Source organism: Neodiprion fabricii, chromosome 6 (assembly GCF_021155785.1).
Source record: "Neodiprion fabricii isolate iyNeoFabr1 chromosome 6, iyNeoFabr1.1, whole genome shotgun sequence".
Lineage (NCBI taxonomy): Eukaryota > Metazoa > Arthropoda > Insecta > Hymenoptera > Diprionidae > Neodiprion > Neodiprion fabricii.
The window spans coordinates 4,942,642-4,968,973 of NC_060244.1; the positions used below are offsets into that span (position 1 = coordinate 4,942,642).

General features: G+C 35.5%; 3 protein-coding genes across 11 annotated transcripts in view; 2 read left to right on the plus strand and 1 right to left on the minus strand.

The window, feature by feature from the left end:
- Window positions 1-15,420, plus strand: part of LOC124184309 (protein kinase C and casein kinase substrate in neurons protein 1) — a 52,329-nt gene extending 36,909 nt beyond the window's left edge. For 3 of the 7 annotated variants that reach the window (XM_046573858.1, XM_046573857.1, XM_046573859.1), the window contains 10 exons: window positions 9,150-9,541; window positions 9,817-10,005; window positions 10,574-10,594; window positions 11,305-11,316; window positions 11,903-12,129; window positions 12,240-12,360; window positions 12,858-12,968; window positions 13,616-13,785; window positions 14,135-14,295; window positions 14,381-15,420. In XM_046573858.1, the coding sequence (XP_046429814.1) occupies window positions 9,179-9,541; window positions 9,817-10,005; window positions 10,574-10,594; window positions 11,305-11,316; window positions 11,903-12,129; window positions 12,240-12,360; window positions 12,858-12,968; window positions 13,616-13,785; window positions 14,135-14,295; window positions 14,381-14,493 (1,488 nt within the window). In that variant the 5' untranslated portion in view covers window positions 9,150-9,178 and the 3' untranslated portion in view covers window positions 14,494-15,420. The remainder of the gene's footprint in view (window positions 1-9,149; window positions 9,542-9,816; window positions 10,006-10,573; window positions 10,595-11,304; window positions 11,317-11,902; window positions 12,130-12,239; window positions 12,361-12,857; window positions 12,969-13,615; window positions 13,786-14,134; window positions 14,296-14,380) is intronic. The other 4 variants (XM_046573863.1, XM_046573860.1, XM_046573861.1 and 1 more) reach the window with 4 other exon arrangements.
- A 2,054-nt stretch (window positions 15,421-17,474) lies between these two features.
- LOC124184308 lies at window positions 17,475-23,117 on the minus strand. 2 transcript variants are annotated; one of them, XM_046573856.1, is made up of 5 exons: window positions 22,899-23,117; window positions 22,633-22,779; window positions 22,378-22,455; window positions 21,607-21,967; window positions 17,475-21,399 (listed from the first exon to the last, which is right to left on the minus strand). In XM_046573856.1, the coding sequence occupies exons 1-5, from the start codon at window positions 23,034-23,036 to the stop codon at window positions 19,019-19,021; spliced, it is 3,105 nt and encodes a 1,034-aa protein (XP_046429812.1). In that variant the 5' UTR covers window positions 23,037-23,117; the 3' UTR covers window positions 17,475-19,018. The 2 variants fall into 2 exon arrangements, with proteins under 2 accessions (XP_046429812.1, XP_046429811.1); XM_046573855.1 differs by having other exon boundaries at window positions 17,475-21,967.
- Window positions 23,118-23,525: 408 nt separating this feature from the next.
- LOC124184757 (elongator complex protein 4) lies at window positions 23,526-25,374 on the plus strand. 2 transcript variants are annotated; one of them, XM_046574822.1, is made up of 5 exons: window positions 23,526-23,905; window positions 23,973-24,008; window positions 24,074-24,687; window positions 24,808-25,020; window positions 25,101-25,374. In XM_046574822.1, exons 1-5 carry the CDS (start codon window positions 23,785-23,787, stop codon window positions 25,212-25,214), a joined length of 1,098 nt encoding a protein of 365 aa, XP_046430778.1. In that variant the 5' UTR covers window positions 23,526-23,784; the 3' UTR covers window positions 25,215-25,374. The 2 variants fall into 2 exon arrangements, with proteins under 2 accessions (XP_046430778.1, XP_046430779.1); XM_046574823.1 differs by having other exon boundaries at window positions 23,526-23,898; window positions 23,947-24,008.
- Window positions 25,375-26,332: the final 958 nt, after the last annotated feature.

Consider the following 26,332-nt stretch of genomic DNA (forward strand, 5'->3'; position numbering starts at 1 on the left):
TTCTTAAACGTCGAGTGGAGACTTGACACAACAAGTGTGGGTTTTATTTGTGGTGTAAATTGATATTATGATTGACGTAAGCAATAAAAAGAAAAACTGTATGGACCATAGTCCATAAATTGTTTCAAAAATGCTTAAAAGTGAAAAATCAACTGATCGCGATTTTCCATATAACTTGGAACGCTCATCTTTTTCACAGAATCTTTGTTTTAACCTAAAAAAAACTTTTCAGGAGATGTTGTGATAGAAAATCGCAAATTTTTTTCTCCCGAAACACCCTAATATGTATATATACCTATACACGTCTGATTTGTGATAAAATTAAAGAATCCGAGAACAATTGATACAAGTATTAATAACTACGAAACAGGATTACTCTGATCATTAAATTATTCTTTTGAAATGTCTTTTTTTTTAATTTTTTTTTTTTTTTTTTTTTTATGTTTAGAAAAGTATACACTAATCTAAATTTAATCACAATTTAAATACGATATCGCGTTCTTTGGTACAATTTGATATTCCTTAAGTACGAAAAAACAAAAAAAAAAAAAAGTTTCGCCACATTCTGGTTTCACATTATGTAGCCTGCATTCACTTGCGCGTAAGGCGTGGTCTCATTACGCCGAGATTTTATCTGCAACACATTCAATTTCAATCTCGCGGTACGTATAACAGCCTCGGCGCAAATTGACCGGAAGTTATTCCCCCCACGTTACCTGTAGATGGGTCTTGCAGGCACTTGCTCTTGTTTCTTAGTTTTCACTCCGTTCTTATCCGATCGTAAATCGTAGGAGCAAGACCAAGAAAATGAAAGAGTAGAAGAAAATCGATCCTGAGATTAGATTAATCGATAATTCGCTGGGTTTTCAAGTTTTATGTTTTTTCACATAGCGACCCTTTACTTCGGGAAATTCTTATTGTTTTTATTGTCAAAGTTGAAACCCACCACTCGAGGCGTTTCTCGCCAACTTTACGTGATTGCACGCGGTTGGGAATTTGTATGCATATATATTATATGTTCGTATCTACCGAGTTAAAATTTATACCTTATAAATATTAAAATATATGCGAATTTTGCTGTATGGGTACACGTTAAAGTTAATGGCTGGATAAACTTCAGCCAAAAGTTTAAATCATTATTTGAATGTTATTACTGCGGCAAAATGAAATTTAAGTCCCAGCAGGGAACTTTTCTTTTTTCTTTTTTATCTGCTTCTCGACACACGGCAATATTCTCAAGTGTATTTTAGTACCCCGCTTTGACGTCTTCAGACTTGGTTATACATACATATACATGTATATATAAAACTGTCCGCGTAAAATTTTCTCCCTCTACGGTTTTCGGCCAGCAAAATGTGCAGCTTTTACAACGACGTACTAAACTTAGTAAAACAAAGATCATTCGTACTATGTATTGTACAGGGTACTTAAATATTATAACCCTGTGATAAAAATGATCGAATCACTTTTCCTCGATTTCTTTTATTCGAAACAATGCTTCTGTTTTTCACGTACAACTACCGTATAATATTCATATCTATGATTTTCAAGATATTTCTCTCCAAATTTCTTCTTTTTTTTCGCTTTGTTTAACATTATTCATACTATTATTTATATAATGTTTGAATGGTTACGCGCGAGGGTTTAAAACGTATACATGTACATATATACATATATTTTCATTCATGTCATACTTGATATAAGATGCACCCTCATCGTTGGCCTACTTTACTCCAGAAATTTCCGCAGAGACATCATGCGTGAATATGTGCGAAGCCTGAAGAGGTCGTCGACGCAGGAAAGCTTCTTCAGCTTGTAGCTGACATTCTGCAAGCGTATAACTAAAGGGCCTTATGTCTGTTTACGTACGTATACCACCACCAGATAGATTCAAGTCGGACTTTGTTCGGTCGACCCTTTTCTTCGCGCTTACTAAGGAAAAAGCCAGCAGCCGCTAAGGGGCTTGAGAAAAAACGATATATATATATATATATATGTATGTATACACACGTATAAGATGAAAGAAACGTTTGGACGTGAAAAAACCCATGAATTTTCGTCCTTTGTGTACGCAAATAATTATTCGTCGATTAAAATACTTTGCTTTTTTGCGAGAAATGTCAATAATATATACATATAAGACTTGGGACGTGGAATAATTATTACGAAAATGAAGGGAGAATGCATCAGGAATCAATCATCGAATTTCGAGGGACAAATTTATTCTCTGTAACGTTGAAGAATGTTTGTCTTATTTTTTTTAATTAATAATTGTATTTTTTTTTTCAATCTTCCATGTTTTAGTCGCTTCGTTTCAGATTCCAAATATTATCGATGCGAATTCGTCTTAGAAAGTATCGCGTTTAGTTTTTTTTGCATTCTGCACATAATATTGCAGCTATCAAAGAGACAAATATGTAAATGGTAAAATGCTTCAGCACTTAACAATCAGATAAATTTACGCAGGCATTTGATACGGTTTTGAGGACTAATTCGTTAATTGATAAAGATGTTAAACCCTCGCGGATCAGCGATGCGTGTCTCGGTGATTATATACATCGATCATTATCACTATTGTTATTAATTTTATTATTAGCACAGTATTTGTACGGAAATTATTTTCGACGTCGATTGATAATCCTGAGCCGAGCGAGATGCGTAATTAGTTAAGCTTTAAAGAAGTCCTTATCGATTACACTCAATTTCTCGGCTGATTGTACGTTTTTTTGTAATACCTATACGTATAGAACGATATATAAATTAATTTTATTTTAAATAATCTTCTCCGGAATTATTTGTATCATTCCAACTGCACTTTAACATCGCGTTGCAATACACGCAGTCCGTGTTACATACAATATTATTGTACATTGATCGTTCTAAATTTAGATCATGATTCAGTTTGTAATCGCGATGTAATATATTCATACCATGTTGACTTCAGTTGGTAGATTCTTCGCAATTTTTTCACGGAAAAAATAGTATCGGTAACATGTATAAAAAAAAAAGTAAATGAAAAATTTATTTCAACAAAGATAATTTTTGTTTCAATTGTAAAAAGCCAAAGGAAAAAAAAAAAAAAAAAAATTGCGTTTTGCGCCTTGACTGTACAACCTAATTAAAAAATTAACCTATCGTATTATTAACAATCCTGCCTCCGTATCTCAATTCTCATTTGAGTAAAATTTTCATACGATAACAAACGAATTATATGCAAGGGAATAACAAATTTGACGTTTCACACACGTTACATAACGGGATCGTTATTTCTCTTCACGCTAGGAAGTCTAACGCGGTCCATGAATTCTCATTGTCCTTTTTTTTCGATGTCGTTGCGCGTCTCTCTCTCTCTCTCTCTCTCTCTCTCTCTCTCTCTCTCTCTCTCTCTCTCTCTCTCTCTCTCTCTCTCTCTCTCTCTCTCTCTCTCCGCCTGCAGATCCATTGTTGGGCTGGTGTAAAAGGGTGTAGAGTATCGGCCCGGGGCCATTGTTTCTGTTTCTCGCTTTTCCTCATTTCAAGTTCGGTTGTGCAGGCTGCAGGTACAATAGATGTAATGCAAAACAGCTGGCGGCCTAGATTACTCCTCCGGCAAATTGGGCCAGTGTGATTAACGGGGGAGATCATCGTCGTCGTTATCTATCTAAGCCTTCTCAACAACAGATCCTGATTAGAAATCGAAAATACACTTGGTATTACACGCTGTGCCGTTGTTGGTTCCTATTATCAAGCCTTTCGCTAATTTCCATTTACGTATAATGTACGTGCGTCACCTTATAACGATTACACGTGCAGCACTTTGCCTTGTCAGAGTCACGCTAATTGAACAAACTGGATTTGTGGCTGTTTAATTTCATCCTTAGAAATTTTCAAACCAACGATTTTTGCAGCCACATTTGATTTTTCCAATAGAACTTCCAAGGATAACCGTTTTGTGTTGATTGCCTGCGTCTAATTTCTATGTATAACATTGATGTATGTATTACTGACACCCTGTAGGTGAGACAATTTTGAAATCAACTATCTATGACGCAGCGTTCTACACAGATCAGTCTTGAGGCTATTAATTAATTGCCGCACCGCGTAATTGGTTTATTAATCGGTTATTAAGACGCCAATAACAATTGTAACGAGCTATGAAGATAATACGCGATAAAACACGATGAATTAAAAATTGTGTAGGATAAATTAGCGGCAGGTTGAGCCATCTTTTCAACAAAGTTACTCTTTTTTCAATGAAAAATCTTCTCAAGAGGAAGTGTATAAATTTTGCACATCCGATGCATCGGAACCTGAGAAATTAACTGTCCAGATTCAGGCAAACACATTACACGGCATTTGTCGCCGATCACAATTGTTAAAAAAAAAATTTTTAAACCCAAAGAACCGTCCTCGGTTTTTCTATTCAACAAACACGAAGGTTCGAACAATTAACAAAATCAAAATCGCTCTATCTGATCACTTACAGAATATTTTAACGTACAAGTATTTCTTACCGGTTTTCATTAACAACAAAAACAAAGATCAGGGTAAAAAAAAAGATCAACTAACGAGCAACGAATTATTGTATTATTCGTCTGGATTTATGCTGCAGCCAATCTGGCGGCACTGATTTGATTATTTATGTGTATAGACATGCGGCAGTTGATAGCGTATATAATTTATTCACGATAATGAAGTTAGTAAAGTTACCGAAACGATGCATGTTTAGGAAAAATCGTTACTTCGCATCTTTAGAAATGTGTGAAATTTAGTAAAAAGTATGTTAAACAAAATGTAGGTAGTAACATTTTGCAAAGCCAACACCTTGAATGTCGTTATAAAATTGTGCAATCACCATTGTTCCCTGATGTCTCGTTACGTTAACGTTAATAAATTGAGCCTCATATTTATTCGCGCACACGGTTAAATCGTCGAGGGTAATGCCGCGTGCGTAGGTATCACGATTCTAGTCACGAGTCACTGTCGCTTCAAAAATGACGCACCCCGTTGAATGTGTTAAACTGTTTATCTTTTTTGTTTGCTTGACTAAACTGGACGCTTAAATTTTCCCCTCGTAAGAAATATGCATCAGGTAACATACAACGCAGGCGGTGCAGATTTCAATCTAGAAACAGAGAGATGTTAGTTTTAGGTATGTATAATAATTCACGTTGTCTCGTAATTCGAATAATCACGAAAGTTGTACACACGTGACTCGAGCCAATATGGCGTCGATACGAGCAGTCAGCTGATCGCATATTATTTCTTGCTTACAGGATTAAAATTCACACGCAAATTCGCACCAAATGAAATTATTTATTAATAAGGCGAAGAACACAGTTGTTTTACAAATCAATCACGACGTTTTTTTGACACCGGATCATCTCTTCGTTCATTAATATGTATATTCGTCCGGCGCCAATGTAGGTTATACGTACAATACGGATTTATAAAATCTGTCTGAGGCAGCTGCTGCATCTCCAATAAAATGCCGGTAGAAATATTACAGATGCTATTTGCCCGCACCCACGCATTTATTTACTCTCTTGGCTCAGTCGTAACGCAATAACCAATACGTCCGAGTATAAAACACACGTATATAAAATATATTCCCATAGTTTGAAGCCCGTTGCAATGCGAGTTCGTAACGTGTGGGTGCATCTTTAGGATTCTTTTTGCTTACGCAATTTTTTGCTACGCGTGGGCAGACTTGTACGCAAAGGTATGCTGGACGACCTTGCCTTGCCTTGCCTTGGTCAAGCCTCTCACACCTTGTTCGGCCATTATTGGAAGGCTCTCGACACCGTATTGTGAAAATTTATAGGACGTTGAAACGATGCGAGTGAATTTTCTTGTGCTCTATCAATTCGTGTATTACGTGTATATACGTATATATTTTTTTGAAAAACATCTCGATCTCCTTATAAACTGTTTTTGTTTTTTTTTTTTTTTTTTTTATGATTTGCTGTGAAAGTATTTCGGCATTCGTATATTCGAAATATTCGTCTTTAAATAACGGGTTTTAGAAAATTTCAAATTAAGATATTTAACGAACTTGATGGCGATAATTTATTGGCTGAACCGATGTCGAAATATAAATGTCTTACATTTAATTGATCGTACTACGGGTATAATAACATTGACAGTGAAACTTGTCAAAGCTTATCGATTCTTCAAAATGACATCACCAAGTGAACGAGAAAAATTATATAACCATTGATTATCAGTATTTAATCGTCTAAGATACCACACATATAATAACGAGAGGATTGCCTGCGGCAAATTATTAATTCTCTTTGAAAATGTGAGGTTAAATATTTTTATTGCTTGTGTGTTACAAATTTGTTTTATATCGCATAAAATATCACAGTTTTTGTTTGCAATCCGTGCCTGTATGAAATATTATTCAACAATGTACCTGAGTATATGTATTTTTCTTTTCCTTTTTTTTTTTTTTCGTAGTCTATTTGAAATACACCGCATCGTGTACGCGGTGCGATTTTCTATCTAACAACGTCATTTTCTGCGAGTAAATGAAATTCGCGCGCACATATGCCTTGTGTAAAATATCATGTGCAGGTGAAAGGATGGAGAACTAATCCAGCGGTGGAAAGTTTGCACTTGACTTGATGTTCATTCGAAATTCCATCGTTTCGCTGTTTGAGATGCACGGATAATATTTACCACCGACATATTCTAGAGTCGTTTAATAACTGAGGTAAGCGTCGCGAGTCCCTTTGAACCTTTGAAAGTGCTGCAGTAATTGAAAAGCGTATATAATACGTATCTACGTACATATTTTTCTTACACATCTTATTCCATGTCGCATGATCTAAAACACGAACGCGATACCAATGTTAAGTATACACTCATTCGTCATTGTGTCGAATGTCTACCGAAAATAAATTACTTGTTTTACTTTGAAATATAATTTCGTTAATTATTACTCGTCGTTCCACAAATGTTTTGGCACTTTTTTTTTCACTAACGTTCGGATTGTGTATATTTATATGTATATATAATCTCTATGTAACGCCCATCACTCGATACGATTGATCGTGAAAATATTGTCGTCTGCACGGCGTGGATGGTTACACACCGATTAATCATCTTCGCGTCCCGCTATTTGCAATCTTTTATCCCGACTGCTTTGCTTGAACATTGTTGTGTAGTAGGATGTTATTTTTATTTATTTTTTTTTATCAAGAGGGGGGTACGACTGATGCTTTTTTTAATCAATATCCGATACCTCCCTCATCTCGTGGGTAAATTATAACAATTCTAATAGATTTCATCTGAATACGAAGAATGCACAATTGAAAATTGTTTTCGAATTCAAAAATTGTTTGTTTGATCTCGGCTCGTGTTCATATTTCCACCAGTGCCTGATATAAAAGTATACGTTATCATTCGCATAACGCTGCGGCAGCGACTCGGCAAAACCGACTTTTGCTTTATATGGTTATATGCGTCTGGAGACAAGGACGTTTCTTGGCACCGGAATCTCGAGCTCCTCGACGGAATGCCGTTATGAAAGTACCCGTGAAGCTAGGCCAAGAAACTCCGGAGTTATACACGTAGCTGGCACTACAGAGCGAGAGAAAGATCTGCAGGATTATTATTACAGTCGGTTATAGAGAGTGAGATATGTTTATAGAAGAGGAAGAGAAAAGGATGGAATCGTCGTTTCCCTATATGCGTATACTTACACACACACACACACACACACGCACATTCGCGTACATACACGGGTGTATTATTATTTATAACTTTCCGATTGAATCCACTGTGACAAATTATCCCTTTTCACCTGCACGCGTATTTTTATCGTCGGTTCTTTCACCAATTGTGCGCAATCAGCCTGCAGCCTCGTTTCGAACTGCACAAATAATTCTGCGATATATGGATCTGGGGAATAAATTCAGGTACGCGTAACTTTATGCCAGGCGATGCACACGCACTGATTTATGCCGTGTCGTACCGTTGGCCGAGGTTGAGGTCGAGTTCACTTTCAATTTCTTCACTCTGCATATAAAGAACAAGAAAAAGAAGAAGAAGAAGAAGAATTAGAACTCACTGCGGTGCCTTTCATACCTGTAATGATCACTTTTTATCTGAAGATATAACAGAAAACATGCACGGAAATGACATTCAAGTGATACGTATAATGTCCATACTTTTCAAGTTTCATCGACCAGTCAAGCATAAAAGATTTGCTGAATGAATATTCCCTGTCTGTCATTGTTCGGTGACAAATCTCAAATGCACTGATTTCGAGCGCACGACTTGCCTGTATAAGTATTAGTATACCTCATACTACACGTAGATCTACGCATTTATAGGCTCCAACTGATGCACCGAAAGTGATCACAATTAGGCACAATTGCTCGATCGTTAGCACGGCTGCATTCTTTGCCCCCATTTCTGTATGCACGGACCGCTTTGTATTATTATTATTATTATTATTATTGTTGTTATTATCATTATCATTATTATCATAATGAATATAATTATCATAAATATCTAAACCGTATCGGCAGTTATAGGCGACGTTTAAATCGCAACCGAGATTCCTGTTCGAATTGCATTCAGCAGCGACTAGTTGAATATATCAACAGGATACAGCTTGATATTATACTTTGTAAATTGTTGAATGATTGTTGTATAGAAATGCACGGTGGGTGGGGGGAGGAGGGGCGGGGAGGGATTTTCAGAAAACGAATAAATAATTGCAAGTGGTGTATCATTTTAATTGTATTCGTAGAAGATGCTTTATACCTAATTCGTTCATCGAGAAATAAAAACTGACCTCAAGATAGAAATAATTCTGACACTCGTCCTTGTCTTTTATATCCCTCTTGCAGAATATTATATCACGACTTGAAACGGCTTCGCAAATTGGGGTGAATCAATATACGAGAAAATGTGCTTTTCTCGACATTGCGTTGTATAAAATTAATTTCGTTTACTTCGAGATTAAGTTTATCAAAATTGACAAAGTTCGCAGCTAACAGGGTAAAAATTAATTTCCATGTTACACTTGAAACATTTATGTTACCTTGATTTTAAATATACGCTGCGTCAATCAAACTTTTATAAATAATAACGGTTTATATATACTTACATGCGATTACGATTCGAAGGGGAAATAATTTTTTTATCTGTTCTAGGAGAAAGGGGCTATTTACTCTAGGCTAGGATGTCACATCACAGCGACGACAACATGCTGATAGCAACGTCGGACTCGTTTTGGGAACCGGGGAACTATAAGCGTACGACAAAGCGTATAGAAGATGGTCATAAGTTGTGCGACAGTTTGATAGCTTTGGTACAAGAGCGGGCCGAGATTGAGAAGAATTACGCGAAGGCGCTCAAGAGCTGGTCAAAAAATTGGAATGACAAAATTGAAAAGGGTCCCGAATATGGAACGACGGAAGCAGCGTGGAAAGGCGTTCTCGTCGAGTCGGACAGATTGTGCGATTTGCATTTACGGGTCAAAGACAACTTGTGCAACGACATTATACAGCAGGTGAAAACGTGGCAGAAAGACACCTATCACAAGGTGAGAAAATTCGTCACTTACGGCGGAGATGGGTGAATTTTAATTTATCGGAATTATTATACATGCAGCTGTGGCAGCGCGCCGTTTTATCAAAGTTTGATAAATTCATATTTTCATGCAAGAGCGAAGATTGATTGATTTTATCGCATGCCAATAACGATAGTAAACAACAGCAGAGATCGCGTAGAACGAACGGAACCGTTTTTTTTAAAAATCGTTTTAAATTTCTTCTTGAAAAAGAATAGTGAATAAAAAAAATTAAAAACATCTTTCAGTCAATGATTACGTTGAGGGAACGAAAAGAGATGGAAGATTCGTTTAAAAAGGCTCAAAAACCGTGGGCAAAGTTACTACAAAAAGTCGAAAAGGCCAAGGCCGAGTATCACAACAGTTGTAAAACGGAAAGAACGGCGGCCAACATGGAACGAAACGCTTCCGCAGACAGTTCGCTCTCACCTGATCAGGTATGAAGAAATGATTTTTATACGTAGCATAATTTAAAAGGCGCGTATGATGATATAATCATTCTGATCTACCGATGACCAAGTCATCATGCATTCCATCTTTGATTGAAACAACGTTAATCCGGTCAGATTGATTCCTCGATTGAACTTGAGGAAAATTCCTCGTGACAAGTCCATTCGTCAATTTGTGTGAATTGCTGTACGAAAGGAATTTTTCTCAAGAGCTCAAAATCGTGACGATGAAATATTGAGATAACTTATACGTGTACACACATACGTATACATGACTATCGAATCGTAATGATCGACGAGCTTGGATATGCCGATGATAAGATTAGGAATTACACCGACGTCTCACTAATTCCTGACACATCTATACTTCACAGTTTTATATACATACAGATTTGTTAATAACAGTTTGAAAAATTCATTCCCATCGTTCATCGATCGGGTTGCGCTATTTTCCGTCTTATTTAACGCCAAGCCTTCAACGAAAAACTAATATTATCCAATGTACATAAAATAAGGTGCGTCGACTAGCAGTTGTTTTAGTGTTAATTATTTTCAGATTGCCCGAGGCTCGGAAAACGTACGTGAATCGTGTTGTTGTGTATCATACAACGTGTTTAATTTACGAATAAGAATGCATGTCAAGTGTTGTTCTCAATTTTTCTTCTCCTATTGTGCACTTGACGTGCGATAATTGATTCCCTCATACCCCACGTCACGTGTGCTCTATTTTTCAATTATATCATATAAATATGTATATAAATATACATATATATACCAATACATAGGCCTTGTCGCTGTAGAATAAATCCGTAATAATTATTTACGTTGATTTAGTAGTGTAAACAGTTTTACACGTTGCCTGTTTCGTCGTAGCGATACGTTGAAAAAACTTTTCGATAAATTTAACCAAAGATAATTTATCTACCGTCAGATGCGTTATTTGTATCTTTTTTTTTTTTCTATACTTTAAAAGATAATTTACCGATTCGAGGAAATGGGTTCAGAATTTTTTGAAATTAGACTAAACTCCACTTGTTTATTTATGATCGAACATTTTTAGCGTCAGATTTAGTTGAAAACTGTGCGCGTTATACACTCCGAAGTCTATAACGACGAAACTTTTTAGATGGCACAATGCGGATGTGGTGCATGGGGCCTCAGAATGCGAAAGTGCCTTAGGAATTCTAAGATAGGCGACGTTGCGTTTGTATGTATGCATAGGTATTGTCGCATGCTGCATGCGTTTTAATATATATATATTTTATCCTTTTTTTTTTCGCCTCGCAGAGAGCTCTGTTGGTAAGCAGCAATATATATATATATATATATATATATACAATTATGTTCCTTATTCGGAATTATTACAGTATATTACACACGTTTCCTATAGTGATGGATGGATTTTATTTATATTTGCTTTCCGCTTATTTTACATTACTTATTTACATTTATTGGTCAAGGAGCACCTTATTATTACAATATGCAAAAATATATCCTGTGCATCCGTCGAATTGTATTTGTTTGGTAGAAAATTTTGAATTTATTCTTATACTTGTTGTGTTCTTATTGTGAAATTAGAAAGAGGAAGAAAAAAGAAGGTAGAACATTAGTTACTGCCCATGCACCATTGGTATAAAAAATAATTTGCAACTGTTGTATACGTGTAAATAAACAATGCAATTTCACTGATATTAAACAATATATAACGTTACGAGCGTGTGTATATGTAGAAAAAACAAATCTATTGACTTGCCACTGATTTGAAATTTTCGTTTCATCTAACAAGTGAAAATGTAACGTTATAATGTACTGGGTAAATGAAAAAAAAAAAAAATTCCTCCACCGTGTTTTCGCCGATATATAATTCGCCTTCTGTCTGTGCTAGGTGAAAAAAATGCAAGATCGTGTACAAAAAACAAAGGAGGAGGTACAGAAATCGAAAGAAAAATACGAGGCGTCTCTTCTTGAAATAAATCAGTACAATCCTAAATACATGGAAGACATGACGCAAGTTTTTGAAAAGTGTCAAGAAATGGAGGCCCAGCGACTGCAGTTCTTCAAGGATGTTCTTTTTGGAATACACAAATGCCTTAACATATCACAGGATCCGGTGTAATGATAATTTAATTTTCCAATCTCCGGTTATTCAAATGAATACAGCTTTTCCAACGTCTCGAGGTTTCAGTTTACTGCTCGTTCATGAGCCAAATTTCAAATTTCAGGCTCCCTCAAATCTACGAAGAATTCTATCACACAATCAACAATGCTGCGCACGAAAAAGACTTGAAATGGTGGTCGAATAATCACGGGGTCAACATGGCTATGAATTGGCCACAATTTGAGGTACGTCGTTTTTTTACACCACAGCGATAACGCCATTCGCAAAATTATCTTTTTCGCTCGCATGTTTATGTAATATCTGCTCACACGTGTTTTGCTGAAACATTTGAGTTTTCCCACTACATACCTTAGTTAATATCCATGTTATGTACTTTTTATTTTTTTTTTTTTTTTAATCGAATTCGATTTTTCTCGTTGACTTATGAAATTGAATACATATATATATATATATAAAGTGCCTGTACAATTTAACGGTGTGTAAAATTTGTCACAATTTAATCATTCCGGTTTTTATTTTATTTTATTTTTTTTTTATTTTAATTTATTTGTCAATACGTTGCACCAAAGTTGAATGTAATTTATTTATTCCGTGTCAAGTTATTTTCTTAATTATTTCTAACAGACCGTATAGTTGCATCGAGCTACTTATTACGATAGTCTAGAGTGACTGAAAATTTGGAATGCATGCATGTGATTGTGTGGGTGTTGCTATTATGCAGGATTATACGGAGGAGTTCCGTGACATCACCAAAGGGTCTAAATCGAAGGAGGCATTACCTGCTGGATCCATCACTCTCATCAATCAGCGCCCTGTTGGTGAAGATCTGCATGTAAATTTGTTTATTTATTTATTTATTCATTCGTTTATTCTATTCGCACGATACATATATATATGTGATTTCCCTGATCCATTATTTTTTTCTTCTTACGCCTTACCAAAAACACGTCATCACATGGTATCATTTTTATTTTTTAGTTCAGGTACAGCATGACTGTATTAACGACACTTTCCAGTTAATTGATATTGCATCGTGTACGATAATGTAAAGGACTGAAACATTAAAAAATAAGGTCACTGAAGTAACCGCAAGCTTGTCCCAGATTTGTCCAACTTTTTCGCAACTTATCAATTGTTTTTATTCGACTCGGTTTTTATTCACGCGGACAACTGCATCGTGCGCACGATCCCTTTGATAAGTCTAATTTTTGTAACATAAATGCCGATAACATGTTTTCTCACGTATAAATTATCAAGGCTTTAAGTCGATAATATATCAAAGATATATACTATCAGAATTCTATTTCTGCCGTAGTTCATTGTCGGCTCGAAAACACCGGAAATCCGGTGGTTAGATATATAATTCTAAAGAAATTCTGTAACTAAGAAAATGTATGCTTGTTATGAATTGTAACAAACTGTTATTTTTCTTGCGTTTTTTTTTTTTTCTTTTTTTTTCCTTCTTTTCCTCTCAACCAGGAGTTCCCGCCTGTCAACCATAAAGCCAGAGCCAAACCTGCTGGACGAGTAATACCAACAGACGCACCGCTTCCAGATACCAAAATCGACACCATAAACTCGTCGAGCAAACAAACCTCGGAAAAGAACAACCATGAAACGAGCACAGTGAACAGGACTGCGACTATCACGTCAGTGAATAATAATAATAATAATAATAATTAAAAAACAAAATAAGTAAAGCAACACTTGCTTATGCATCTCATTCAGTGTTTTTTTTTTCCTACAATTAGAGACTAACAAGACAAGTATTTATACCGAAGAATTTCTTCAAATTGTATAGAATCTAAACTTGTTCGCACATCGTTAGGATCTAATTACAGTCTGTAGTCTATTAGATCGAGACTAAAAATAATCTTCTCAAACTGGATAAACATTCACGGGAATTATTAATTCACGTATAAAATGCTATGTAACTATTTTTTATTTTATGTCTGTTTGTTTGTTTTTTTTTTTTTGTTTTTTTTTTACAACTTGTAGAAATGGAACCAGTGTAAAACAAGAATCTAATCCATTCGAAGAGGAAGAATGGGACGAAGATGGTGGTGAGCCTCTAGTCGACAATGGGGAACCTGGTGTCCCTGTCAGAGCGTTATACGATTACGAAGGTGCCGAAGCGGACGAATTGAGCTTCAAACAAGGTACGATGAATACGTTGAGATTGAACGAAAATGGGAGATTCACTCGTCGAGATGTTTTATTACCGGATATTCATCGTGTTCAAAGGTGACGTTTTTGAGAAACTGGAAGACGAGGACGAGCAGGGTTGGTGCAAGGGGAGGAAGGACGGTAGGGTGGGACTGTATCCTGCCAACTACGTAGACCTTGTATCTCAGTAATCTACGAGTTAAACACCAAATCGATTCGTTGATAAAATTTAAAGCCGTACCAACGGCCTAGAATCGTTGCTGATTGATGCCGAATTAATTGGTAATAAATATAGCAACCGATGTTCAGGGGAGTACTGGCATTTTTTTCAATGCATTTTCTGGTGTGAAGTTAGCGAGGAGCCGAGAGAAGGAGAACGTATCAAGTACATAATGTTTTTATTCACGAAATTCGTGTCAAGTTGTCAAATCGATATGTCTCTTAAGATTCCTCGATGCCGAAAGGTTGTTTATATTTTATATGAAAGGAAACAATATACTTTGTTGATTTTACAAGTTCGTTTTTACTTTCTGAATGCCGACGTGTGAGGGTTGGATGTGCTGTAACTTGTAAAATTGATAATTTTTGAGAAATCAAAAAATTTATCTTGTTTCGTCTTGATAGGTATTTTACATATTTGCAGCTAGACTCTCGTCGAAGAAGGGATCTACTTTCAAATGATATTTTTTTGTGTTTTATATTTTGTTTTAATTTTTTTTTTTTTTTGTTCCTGAACTATTTCGAGGTAGCAGGGTAGTGAAAAAAGAAAATCCACTACAAGATGTGGAAAAAATTTTGGGCAGTGATGCGTATAATGCCATTTCTAGGTTCTTGAAGAGAGTTTAAAAAATAATTAAATAATTGAATGTATGGTCATATCTTTCGTGACTTATTATTACCTATTATCATTATTATTATTATTATTGTTTTATTAATTAAGGACGTTTTGGCAGCAGTAATGAGAATTATATTTAATTTATTGTTATATTAAAAATCTAACGTCTATCTAAGTGGTGTCATTGTACATATAATACTTAAAAACAAAAAAAAAAAAGAAAAAAGAAATGCACGGCAGTGCATCAGTTATAATGATTTATAACTATTATGTATAACAGGAATGTATAAGTGAAGTGAATTAAATTACACGAGATAATGAACGGAACACAAGGAAAACAAAAATGATTTCCAGTACAAGTAAACCCGGAACGTATTGCTCATTTGGATAGTTAAAGGTATCATATTATTCGGTTACGTTTGAGATATCGAAATATAATTTGCGTATAATAGTTATAGTTTTTTTCTCTCCAATACGGAGCTACAGAGGGGTGTTTAAAATTTTCTCTCGTGTTCTTTGGCCCGTGCATATTCTTGCTGATATGAATAATACTTTGTAAAATGCATACACAATATTTTCTTTCGGCCAGAACTCGATATTCCACCTTATACTGGTGCATCTATGTGTATCTATGTAATTTTTTCATAATATTCTCGTAAACTATACGTGTTGTGCGATTCTTATCATTTAATCAATCACGTTCATAAATTTCTTTTCCCGTCCAGGTACGTAAACAAAAAGATCGATGATCAAAGGTAAAATTGTTGAATCCGGCATCAGAAAGAAAAAAATACGAGCTGGTACGGGAAAACGGGGATTCAATTTACTTTAGAAATTCAAATCCCCATGCGATTATCTGTATCAATCACAAGCTGATTCTGAAAACAGAGATAATTCTGCATATTTCATGTTTATATAAGAAAACAAAATGACCAAAATCTTATATCACCGAACTCGAGAAATGTTTAGTTAATTTTATTCTTTTTGCTGTAGTCGCTATCGTTCCGTATGTACGACGCATATAGTTGCCAAATATTAGAAGTACAGAAACAGGAAACAGAATGAAAAAAAATTAAGAGAAAAATCTTTGATTGTTCTACGTGAACAAAGTACACCTTATACGATAAAAGGTATATATATATATATATATTTATGTAAATAAACTAGAAAGCAATAGGATTTCAGATGTAGCTCGCGACCGATTTAATATAACACGTTCATTTCGGTAGTTTACCAAAATTATATATTGTCAGTAAAAAAAAAAAAAAAAAAATATATATATAATTCCATGAAGTTGTTATGTAGGCTTTAGTTTGTGTATAAAATTTATTATAATGTATATCTAATAAATGACCTATATAAAAAAATATATATATAGATATATACAAATATATTTTCAAAATAACTACTGTCTTAAATAAGATGATATAAATACATTAAACTTTATCATGAAGTGAAATAATGGCGTTGGATGAATGTCGGAGCTTGAATCGCATCTAAATTATGTATACAAGGCATTTCACCCCAAACCGATCTATGTCCGACCCTCACCATCGGCGTTTTTTTCTGTTGCTTACAAATGTTATTTTTAATTTGAGGTTTATCACGTTTTAACGAGTAGATTGTCGTTCAAGCCTATAGCTTCTAAACCAAAAATTTGCCCACTTCCACCTTAGTTTCAAAATTTTTGTTTCTTAACAAAGAATTCATGAGAAAAATCTGAAGCCAATTGTCTGAGGCTATTCCTCCGAAAATTGGGTTTTCGTATTTCTCGAAGCAGTAAAAATGAGACCCAGTATCCGAAAAATCTAAACCTCGGTAAACGATGGTCTTTTTGTACATTACACAATACTTAAAATAAAATAGGTCGGTTTGCGGTGGAATGCCTGACACGTAATGAATCTTTGACTCGTCAGAGTTTTAACGTATGTTTATCTTTTCGTGTATGAACGCAGTAAAATAAAATTAGGGTGAGTATTTTTGATAACTTTTATTTATTCCAATGTAAGTAAAATTATCTGAACAAACGATATACATATACTTTATACATATTTATTTCAACTAGCTTTTCATTTTTAATCATCTTCATTTTACTATTCGCTTGCAATATTACATATGATATTTAAAAATAGTATGTAGCTTAATAAAATATTTTTTGACAAAGAACGGATACACCCTGTAGTTGGTAACCGTCGCTCAAATCAACACGCATCATTTATTTCTATATCAGTTAAATAATAGTGATGAAGAATCCTTAAACTTTAGAGTACAGTATTTTATACTTGGGAAAGTCATTTTTATTATTATCCAACTCGACATTGCATAGTTTATTATTCACAAATAATATACTCGTATTTTGTTTTCCGGATTAAGTGGACATATACATAATTCTTTTTTTCTTTTGTCTTTTAAACTAACGGCATTTTTTTTTTTTTCAATTACTTTTTGCATATTTGTTTGATCTGCTGGAGCGCATATTTCTATCCCATAGGGGTGTCCTTCATGATTAAAGTTCGTAATATGTGTAATTATTCTCGCATCATAAAATGACTGAAAATATTATATACTCTGCGCCAAAAGTAAATAACGCTTCCTAAACAAGCCATGCACATGAATTAGAGAAGAATATTCCGGGAAAATCGAAATCGAATTTTATGCATGAAATTTTAATGTCGGATAGGAAAAATCTTCAAAAAATGTTAATTGTTTCTAGGAATGGAGTGGATTCGTACGAAATTAATGAAAAATGAACACTGAACTTGTGTTGAGAGAATTTATGCAGCTGTCATAAATTTAGGTAAGATTCCATTGCGTCTATTCCTCTTCATTTCCGTTAAAAATGCGTCCGATGGTGTTTCGATGTAATTACATTTTATCAAATTTTCATTCTCATCTACTCACTGATGTTCAATTTCAAAATTGTATTTCACAGCAAATCATAAGTCAGTTCGCTCGTTTTCGCGTTAGATTATTTTTAACGAGAACGAAATTGAGAACAGACGTTCAAAAACCTTACTAAATTCGACACAAGTGGTTTTATTCACTGAATAACAAACTGACAAACTATTTTTAAACTTGTGTACGGATAGGATTAGATGTGCCGGTGAGAGAAACAATCTCTAATCAAAAGTTACACTATTTCAATCTAAAAAATTAATATTATGAGTTGTATAAACAATTAACGAATTACAAGCTTGAAATATTAACAAATATCAAACAATAAAAATATAAGAACATAGAAATGTATATAGCAATTTATTTTACTTGTTTCCAAGAATTTCGAAAGTTTTGTATATGATATTCACTCCTGAATTCTGATTTTTCAATTACTTGAATAAGAATAAGTTGTTCTGTATTCAATAATTTATAAATCAACGAATTTTTAATGGATAAATTTTTCAGCAGCTTTTAAAAAAAATATTTATTGCTGTTAATATCTATTCAAAGCGATGAAAGATTTTCTTGATGAACAAACATCATGAATCGGCCATTTTTCTATCGAGATGACATTTTCTATTGCAGTTGTAAAAAGTAAAATTACATTATACCAATATATCAGAAAATTATAAATTCACGCGCAATACGTGAGCAATTTCATAAATTTGCTATTGACATGAAATGTTGAATGGCAAGCAAATTAAAAAGAAAAAAAAGAATAAAAAAAAGAAAAAAAAAATTATCATGTGATAGATTGTGTTACAACCCAGTGAAAAAGCAATGTTGAAATCCTTAGAAAGGTGATACATGCACTGATAATTATACATATTGCCTATTATACAACAGGAAACATGGTCTTTTTGAAAGACACCCTTGTATTTGGTATAATTTAATCACGTTATTAGTGAAAAAATTTATCATCCATATGCTTATGTACATTCTATTCAATGACTTTCAACGTGTGCCTGAAGGTCTTCAAGAGTGAGAAACGGTTTCTCACACAAGAAGCAAACGTGAGCGTTACCATTATGCATATCAACATGTTCCGAAAGTTCTGCTTCAGTTTTAAATGTCTCATCACATATAGCGCAGAGAAATTCTTCGCGTATTATCGACCGTCCTGCCGATTCTTTTTCCCACTTCGCTATAGCGAGCTCTTCTTCGTGAGACTGCATATGGAGGGCTAACAATACTTCGGATGTAAATCCGTTTGTACATTGCTCGCACTTAAACATTACCTCCAACTTTTTGTTATCACTTTCGCTGGTTATATTTATTAGATTCGGATTGTCGTCTTGGTCATCGCAGAGATGTTTTTCCACATGAGTTTCCAGGGCATCTTCATTATCCAGCGAATCGCCACAGATTGCACATTGATATTCTTCTTTCCCAGAACCATTATCTTCTTCGCTTTCATCATTACAATGCTGCTGCAGATGGTCTTTTAGTATTTCTTGGTCTGTGAACTTTTTATCACAAACAAAACATGTGTATATCTCTTTGACTGTCGCAGGCTTTTCTTTTTCACATTGCTCTATACTTATGGTATTCGAATCAGCTGCACGTTGAGCTACCGTTCCTTGGGTACTAGTAACATTGACTACGTTTTTACTACTTTCGCCAGACTCAATGTTGTCAATATTAAATTCTGATTCGTCGTGAGTCTCCAGGTGGGTGACCAACAACTTTTCTGTTCTGAAAGTTGAGTTACAAACGTAGCATTTGTGAAATTTCGCTGTTCGGCAAGTGTGGATTCTAACTAATCTTGCGTCAACTACCTCGTGACATCGCTTACAGCGCATCATACGTCGTTTCTTAGGTTTTGGAACAGCGTCAATACATGAAACTGTCTTATGAGATGTGGTATGTTCTTCTTTTTCGTGTAAGGTAGCAAAACTTTGTTTACAGGTATCGCATGAATATTTAGATTGATTCAGTTCCTCCTCGATATTGCATTGATTTTCAAAATCTGTGGAAAACTTCACTCTCTTTGTTCCCAATTTATCAGTTACAGGCTGCAATGGTAAACTTTTGGTTGTTGTATCACATTCGACAGTTTCACAAATTGCCTTCTTAACTTGTTTAACATTAGACAAGTCATCAAAATGTCTCTTGCGCAATGCGTTTAGAACTTCATCAGATATGGCGAAATTCTTACGACCTCTAGGACCACATAATTTTCTTCTTTGGGGCTCGCTTGTTTTTGGAGACACAGAGATCGAATTCAAATTATTTTGAATTTCTTTTGGAGTGGAAGTTACAGTTCGATCGTCTGAATTCACAGTATCATCAGATTCAACAGGCATTAGCTTGAACGTTCGATATTGTAGTGGAGAGTCATTCTGTCTGTCGTTGTAAGTTGCATTTCCATCTTCTATATACGAGTTGTTAGATTTTTGACTTTCCATGGATGGGAAATTATTTATTTTATACCTCTTCCCTACTTTGTTTATATCCAATCTCATAAGCAAGACTTTAGGTTGGAATATTTTTGAACGTGTTGCTGCTTTGATAAATGCTGGTGAAAAGGTTGATGATTTTTGATTATGAAGTGTTGTTACCTTGCTTAAGGGGGTTTTTTTCAATTTTAAAGATGTCTCGATATTCTTTCTAATTGCTTTTTCTACAATTGCTTTCAGCTGCTGATCCAATGTTTGGAAAGAGTCTTTTGGCTTGCTATTCACTTCGTCAGTGCACGGTAGTACATCCTTGTGCGATAGCCTGTCCTTCATATCTTTTTCAACAAAAGCAGCTAGCTCAGCCTGAACCTTTTGCAAGGCTTCTAATTCTGTACCCTCAACTTCAATATTCAAACACCTTTCAACATTTCTTTTGTCGTCATTATCAATTATTGATTTTGGGTTTATTCTTCGGAGTTGTACAGCATCGATGATATCTGTGTTACGCTCCTGACTGTTTTCATCCATGTTTGTGCCGTTACCATCCAGAGAAGAGTTTTTCGAATCAGATTTTATATAATGATGTTCCGAGAGGACCAGTGTTGACGTTACAATGTAAGTAGCATTTCCAAGTTCAATCTCGGATTTAATTGGTTGTGGGTTAAAGATAGATAACATGTTGGTTAGACTATCATTGCTTCCTTCCATTGTTTTAGATTGTGAGTGCAGAACGTGTTCCTTCAATCTTGATTCGTTTAAAGTACAGCTGTTCTCTTTTTCATTCGCAGCTTCTTCTTTCTCATTATTTGTTTCAGTACTATTTTCGTTTCTTGCAGAGTTTTGTACATTCCTTGCGTCACTCGTCGAACCTTTCTCAAGCGTTATTTTCTTTTGATACCTTGTTTTGTGTTTGTTCACTCCGGAATCTGTTTGAGGAATTAAAATTGCATCGCTATCGTATTTAATGCCGTATTCACCTTTCATATCTGTTTCTAAATTTTTCAAAGCTTTAGCTAATCTCCTTTGTTTCACAACTTCTTTATCCGCGTTTGTCTTTGCGCGAGCTTTTTGAACTGGTGATAATTTCGAGTCATTATCTGATATAATAGAATCAGTATCCGAAGCATATTTACCCGTAGCAGCCAGAAGAGCTTTTTTCCTCGCCACCCATCGTTTGGTTGATGCTCTTCGCTTTGCAGTAGTCCTACCACGTCTCCCTCCAAAATGTTTAATTCTCATAGGAACCAATGTAGGCTTTGGATGGAGTTCCAATTCCTGAGATTTGGATTCTACTTGATTATTTTTCTCGCTTTTATCATGTTCGGGCGTTGATGATTTTTGATCTAGCATCGTTGTATCTTCTTCTTTGAAGCTAGAAGTTATTGGATCATCCTCTGGTATAAACATATCCCTTAATTCAGATTGATCAGTAACATATTCCACTCTTGTGAACTCTAGAGGTGCCACTGGAATATTGATCTTCTTAACTTTTTTCTGTCGACAAAAAATATCTCTTATTCAGCAGACAAGATTTTGATATAGTAAACTAGAGCCTAGTAATTTTCACAATCACGTGATCCAAAAATAACGTGACTGAAAGTAACTGTGTTAAAGTCAGATTTTGAAATATCTGATATGAATTGTAGCAGTATGGAACTTTATGATTAGACTTCAAGTGTAATTCTATTTATTAGTTTTTACTGCTTTTATAAGAAAGGAAGTGATAAATAAGGAGTATTGGGAAACCTGAAATACGTAAACGAAAATGTTAAGGTCCCTTGGAGATGCAGAAGTTAACAGCCGCAGCTGACTTGCGATCAGCCTAAATACATGAGCGTTACTCAGCAGCAAGTAACCATGCGGCTGCCAACTTGAACGTAAATCTCCAGCACAATACCACTCACCGTGCCAGGATTTTCAGACAAAGTTTCCGTTTCACTTGCTTGTAAACCATATCTTCTCTTAGAATTGTTAGATTCCAGCTGTAAGAGACGAATAGCTACTTTCAGTTTATGAAAAAATTATTTGGTTACGCAGGAGTTGTACGCGAATCACATACAACGATGTTTGAGTCAAGCGTTAAGTTTATTTTGATTGTCTTTGTCAAAATAGGAGAGGTATGTTTATTATTTCCATGATATGGGTGAATAGATACTTACGGTGGAATCATTGATCTCACTAGCATCCAAATGGGCGAGCAGCACTTCATTCGACTTGATGAATTGTTCCTTGAATTCGTTCCACATATCCAACTTATATAAACAGAGGTGACAGACTTTGTTAGGTAGGTCATCATCTTCCCGTATCTGTGGAAAATTGAAGATTCGTTTAAATTTTTCAATATGCATTCAGCGAGTAAAGCCACATCGAGAGTTTTTGCTATTTTATAGAATTACAATTTAGTGAGTGGATATATACAACATACAATGATCGAGGTGCACTTGGTTATGTTCTGAACTTTTGGAAGCAGTGTATCTTCGAAAAGGTAACTCATGTAACCTTCGTCTCCGAGGCAGAGACGACACTTGGTGTCCACGTCAAATATCTTTCGTTTATTTGACATTTTGCATTGATTTTGATCAGGAATTATAACCCCAAACTACCGCGTATCAAAACCCAAGAATTAGACTGAAGTGACGCACTTGCGGTGCGATGGCGGGGCGTTGCATCGTGTCTACAATCGACGCGCCTTAGAGACGCGCCAGTTTCAAATTTCAAAGTTACAATACCATACATGCATGGTTGATTAAACATATTAATATCTAAAAATTGAATGACGTATAACACACATATTTTCACCTTATATAATACCGAAATCTATAAAATTAATACATTGAAGACTATTCATGTATCAGAATAAGAAAAACAGACCAGTAACAACTTCAGCATTCATTTCATTGTTGACACAGTTGGAAACGCCTGATAATATGCAATAGAATGTACGTTCAGATGCGGCTGGATTTGAATTTTGATTCGTTCAGGATCTCAACGATGAATAATCGAGTTGCGCAGAATCCAACTTTAGCATTTGCGCAGCTTCATACCGAGAATCCAATGCGACTTACCCGATTCACCTGTGATTTCATCGTGTCGTGAAAAGGCCGTTTGGAATGAAGATTAACTTGAAATGGAGTAACATGTGGCACTAACCAATAGAAACCTCGCTTTTCCCGCGTTTGTGGTTGCGTTTTTACCTTCGAAGTAACCTCCTCAGAATTTCATGATGTATCTGTACTTCATACAAGGCTGATTTCATCGTTCATAACCTCTACTAGCACGCGTATAAGATTCGAATATTTCTAAAGCAAATCATGACAAGTAGTATTCAGCTTGCTAAAAGTAAAATCCCTTTTGTGCCAGGAACAAAGCCTTCAATCCAGAATGCCCAGCTTCTCGTTTCGACGGGCGTTCCTTCATTGGACCATGTAATCGGTTTGTATATTTTTAAGGTTAACTCAAACCTCTGTAAACAGTTTTCGAAACTGTACTATAATTACAGGTGGTGGTCTGCCCGTGGGAACGATCATCCTCATAGGTGAGTTCTACCCTTTTAAAGGACATTTCAGAGTCAAGATTAATTATGAGAATCACATTTTACAGAGGAGGATACCTATGGCAGCTATGGTAGAATTATTCTCAAATATTTCATGGCGGAGGGTGTTGTTTCCTCTCACCAGCTTCTTGTTGCATCCCAGGATCTGAAACCAACACAGCTTGTGGCTGAATTGCCAGCAGTTGCGGTCGACTCAATCACCTGTCCACCGCCACAGGATGAAAAGATGCAAATAGCTTGGAGATACCAAAATATGAGGAAAATCGATACCTCACCAACTGGAGGACAGCCCTTTGGACACTATTATGACCTCACTAAAACTATCAACAACAATATTGTAGAAGCAGCCAGTATCAAACACTGGGATGGAAGTGATGTGAGATACACGGCAGAATCCTTTGGAAACAATGCTTATGTTGATCTGCTAAAAACTGTTCAGGAAAGCATAAAAGATGGCCAATTCTCAATTTCAAGCGAACCAGAAAAAAGAAATATTCTTAGGATAGCAATTCATTCCTTGGGTTCAAGACTCTGGTTAAATGAGAGAGAAGAAACTATGACCGGTGACCTTTTGAAATTCTTCTATTGCCTAAAATCTCTTCTTAGGAACGCATATGCGGTTGCTATGGTCACAATTCCAGCTCATCACTTTGACAACTCCGTACGTTGACATTTATGGAGCTAATTATAGATCATGGCTTCATTTGGTTATGCTCATAACATTATTCTACAGCTGTTTGGAGTCTTGATAATATTTACATGATGAACTATTCTTTCATAGGATGCAGTGGTAGAGCGGACAGAACACTTGTCAGACATAGCATTGAGGCTGGAGTCTTTTGCTGGATCAGCTAAAGAGGCGAATCCTATATTCAGCGATTATCACGGCCTATTACACATCCGGAAGTTGGGAGCGCTGAATTCCTTGGCACCCCATTACCCAGAATCCGTGGATCTTGCTTTTAAGCTTCGTCGGAAAAAATTCGTTGTTGAGGTGCATACACATGAATTTGGAAATTTCTCCGGAATTCAAGTGAATGAATCGATTTTAGAATAGGGAACTGTTTGTTTCAGGTGCTACATCTACCTCCGGAATTGCCAGGTACTGCTCAAAGGGAACAAGACGAAATTGTGCCATTAGCTAGGGACTGTAGCAGTGGGGCAAGAAAAAGTCGATTGGACTTTTGAGGTGTTACCTTGGGTGGCGAAAGTTGAAAGTTTCTAACATTGAGAAAAAATTTTCACTTTTTGTATATACTGATAATTTATCAAAATAATTTTGTAATTTCTTCGGAGACGCTCTCGAGCTAAAAACAAGATGAATAATAAACTATGATTATTAAACTAAGCTCAGATTGCGTGGTCATTTCACAATAAAGGGCTGTGATGTAAGATATTTTTCACTCAGCAAAAGTAATGGTCTATGTATGGAGTGCATGAACTTGTTCAGAATGACTCCTTCGGAATAATTATGATCAAGCCACCAACCTAAAGAGAAACAGATTCAAAACAAATGTTCTTTTCAGCCGTATATTTTCATTTTTTACTTGATAAATAATATAATGACGTGTCGAATAAATTAAAAGACTAAAGTTAGTAGAGTTTAGAAAAATAATTGTTTGAGGCGATGAGTTCATCTACCATAAACACGACAAGAATGTATTTCGGTTAGTTTGTCCACTTGAAATTTAACAACATTCTACAATCGCAAAATTTAGGATCGTGAACGCTGTCATCAGTAAAACCGGCAGTTTTTGCTTACTGATGAATGATTGTGAGCGCTGAGTCATGAAAATCGATTGGACATACGCTGTAATAGATTCACGAATATTCTACGGAGTCAAAATTTCTCGACTTACTGCAAACAACGGATCTAGAGTTACAGTCGAAAAACGAAGAACTTTGTGCGTCATCCCTCCGGTGTGTCCTACGCTCTTTTCGCTGCGTTTTCTGAGTTCCTGGGGGCCCAGTTAGTCAAAAAATGGTCGTACGAATCGAATCTGAGACCAAAAATTTTCAGTCAAAAAATGAAGAGAAAGTAAGGCTAACCCCTTTGGATTTTTGCTGAAAATTTTCGCGATTTTGGAAAGTGCTGGAATAAATTAATTGTGGCACTATTCCGACGCAATTCTGCGAGTGAAATCGATTGGGCGCAGTTCCAATACGCTGCGATCAACGCATCGAAAGTTACAGCCAGAAAACAAAACCTGTGATTATATAAATCCTTACGTAATGTTTTTGATGTGTTCTTATACTGAAAATATTTATCGCTATTCCAGGTACAACCCGAGGTGGTTATCGGTGGT

Excerpts from the sequence above, each read along its gene's own strand:
- LOC124184308 (XM_046573855.1), bottom strand. The coding sequence starts at position 23,036 with ATGTCAAATAAACGAAAGATATTTGACGTGGACACCAAGTGTCGTCTC. Across the intron at positions 22,456-22,632 it reads GTGAGATCAATGATTCCACC|CTGGAATCTAACAATTCTAA; the intron begins GTAAGTATCTAT and ends CGTCTCTTACAG. Across the intron at positions 21,968-22,377 it reads TGTCTGAAAATCCTGGCACG|AAAAAAGTTAAGAAGATCAA; the intron begins GTGAGTGGTATT and ends TTTTGTCGACAG.
- LOC124184757 (XM_046574822.1), top strand. The coding sequence starts at position 23,785 with ATGACAAGTAGTATTCAGCTTGCTAAAAGTAAAATCCCTTTTGTGCCA. Across the intron at positions 23,906-23,972 it reads TTCATTGGACCATGTAATCG|GTGGTGGTCTGCCCGTGGGA; the intron begins GTTTGTATATTT and ends CTATAATTACAG. Across the intron at positions 24,009-24,073 it reads GGGAACGATCATCCTCATAG|AGGAGGATACCTATGGCAGC; the intron begins GTGAGTTCTACC and ends CACATTTTACAG.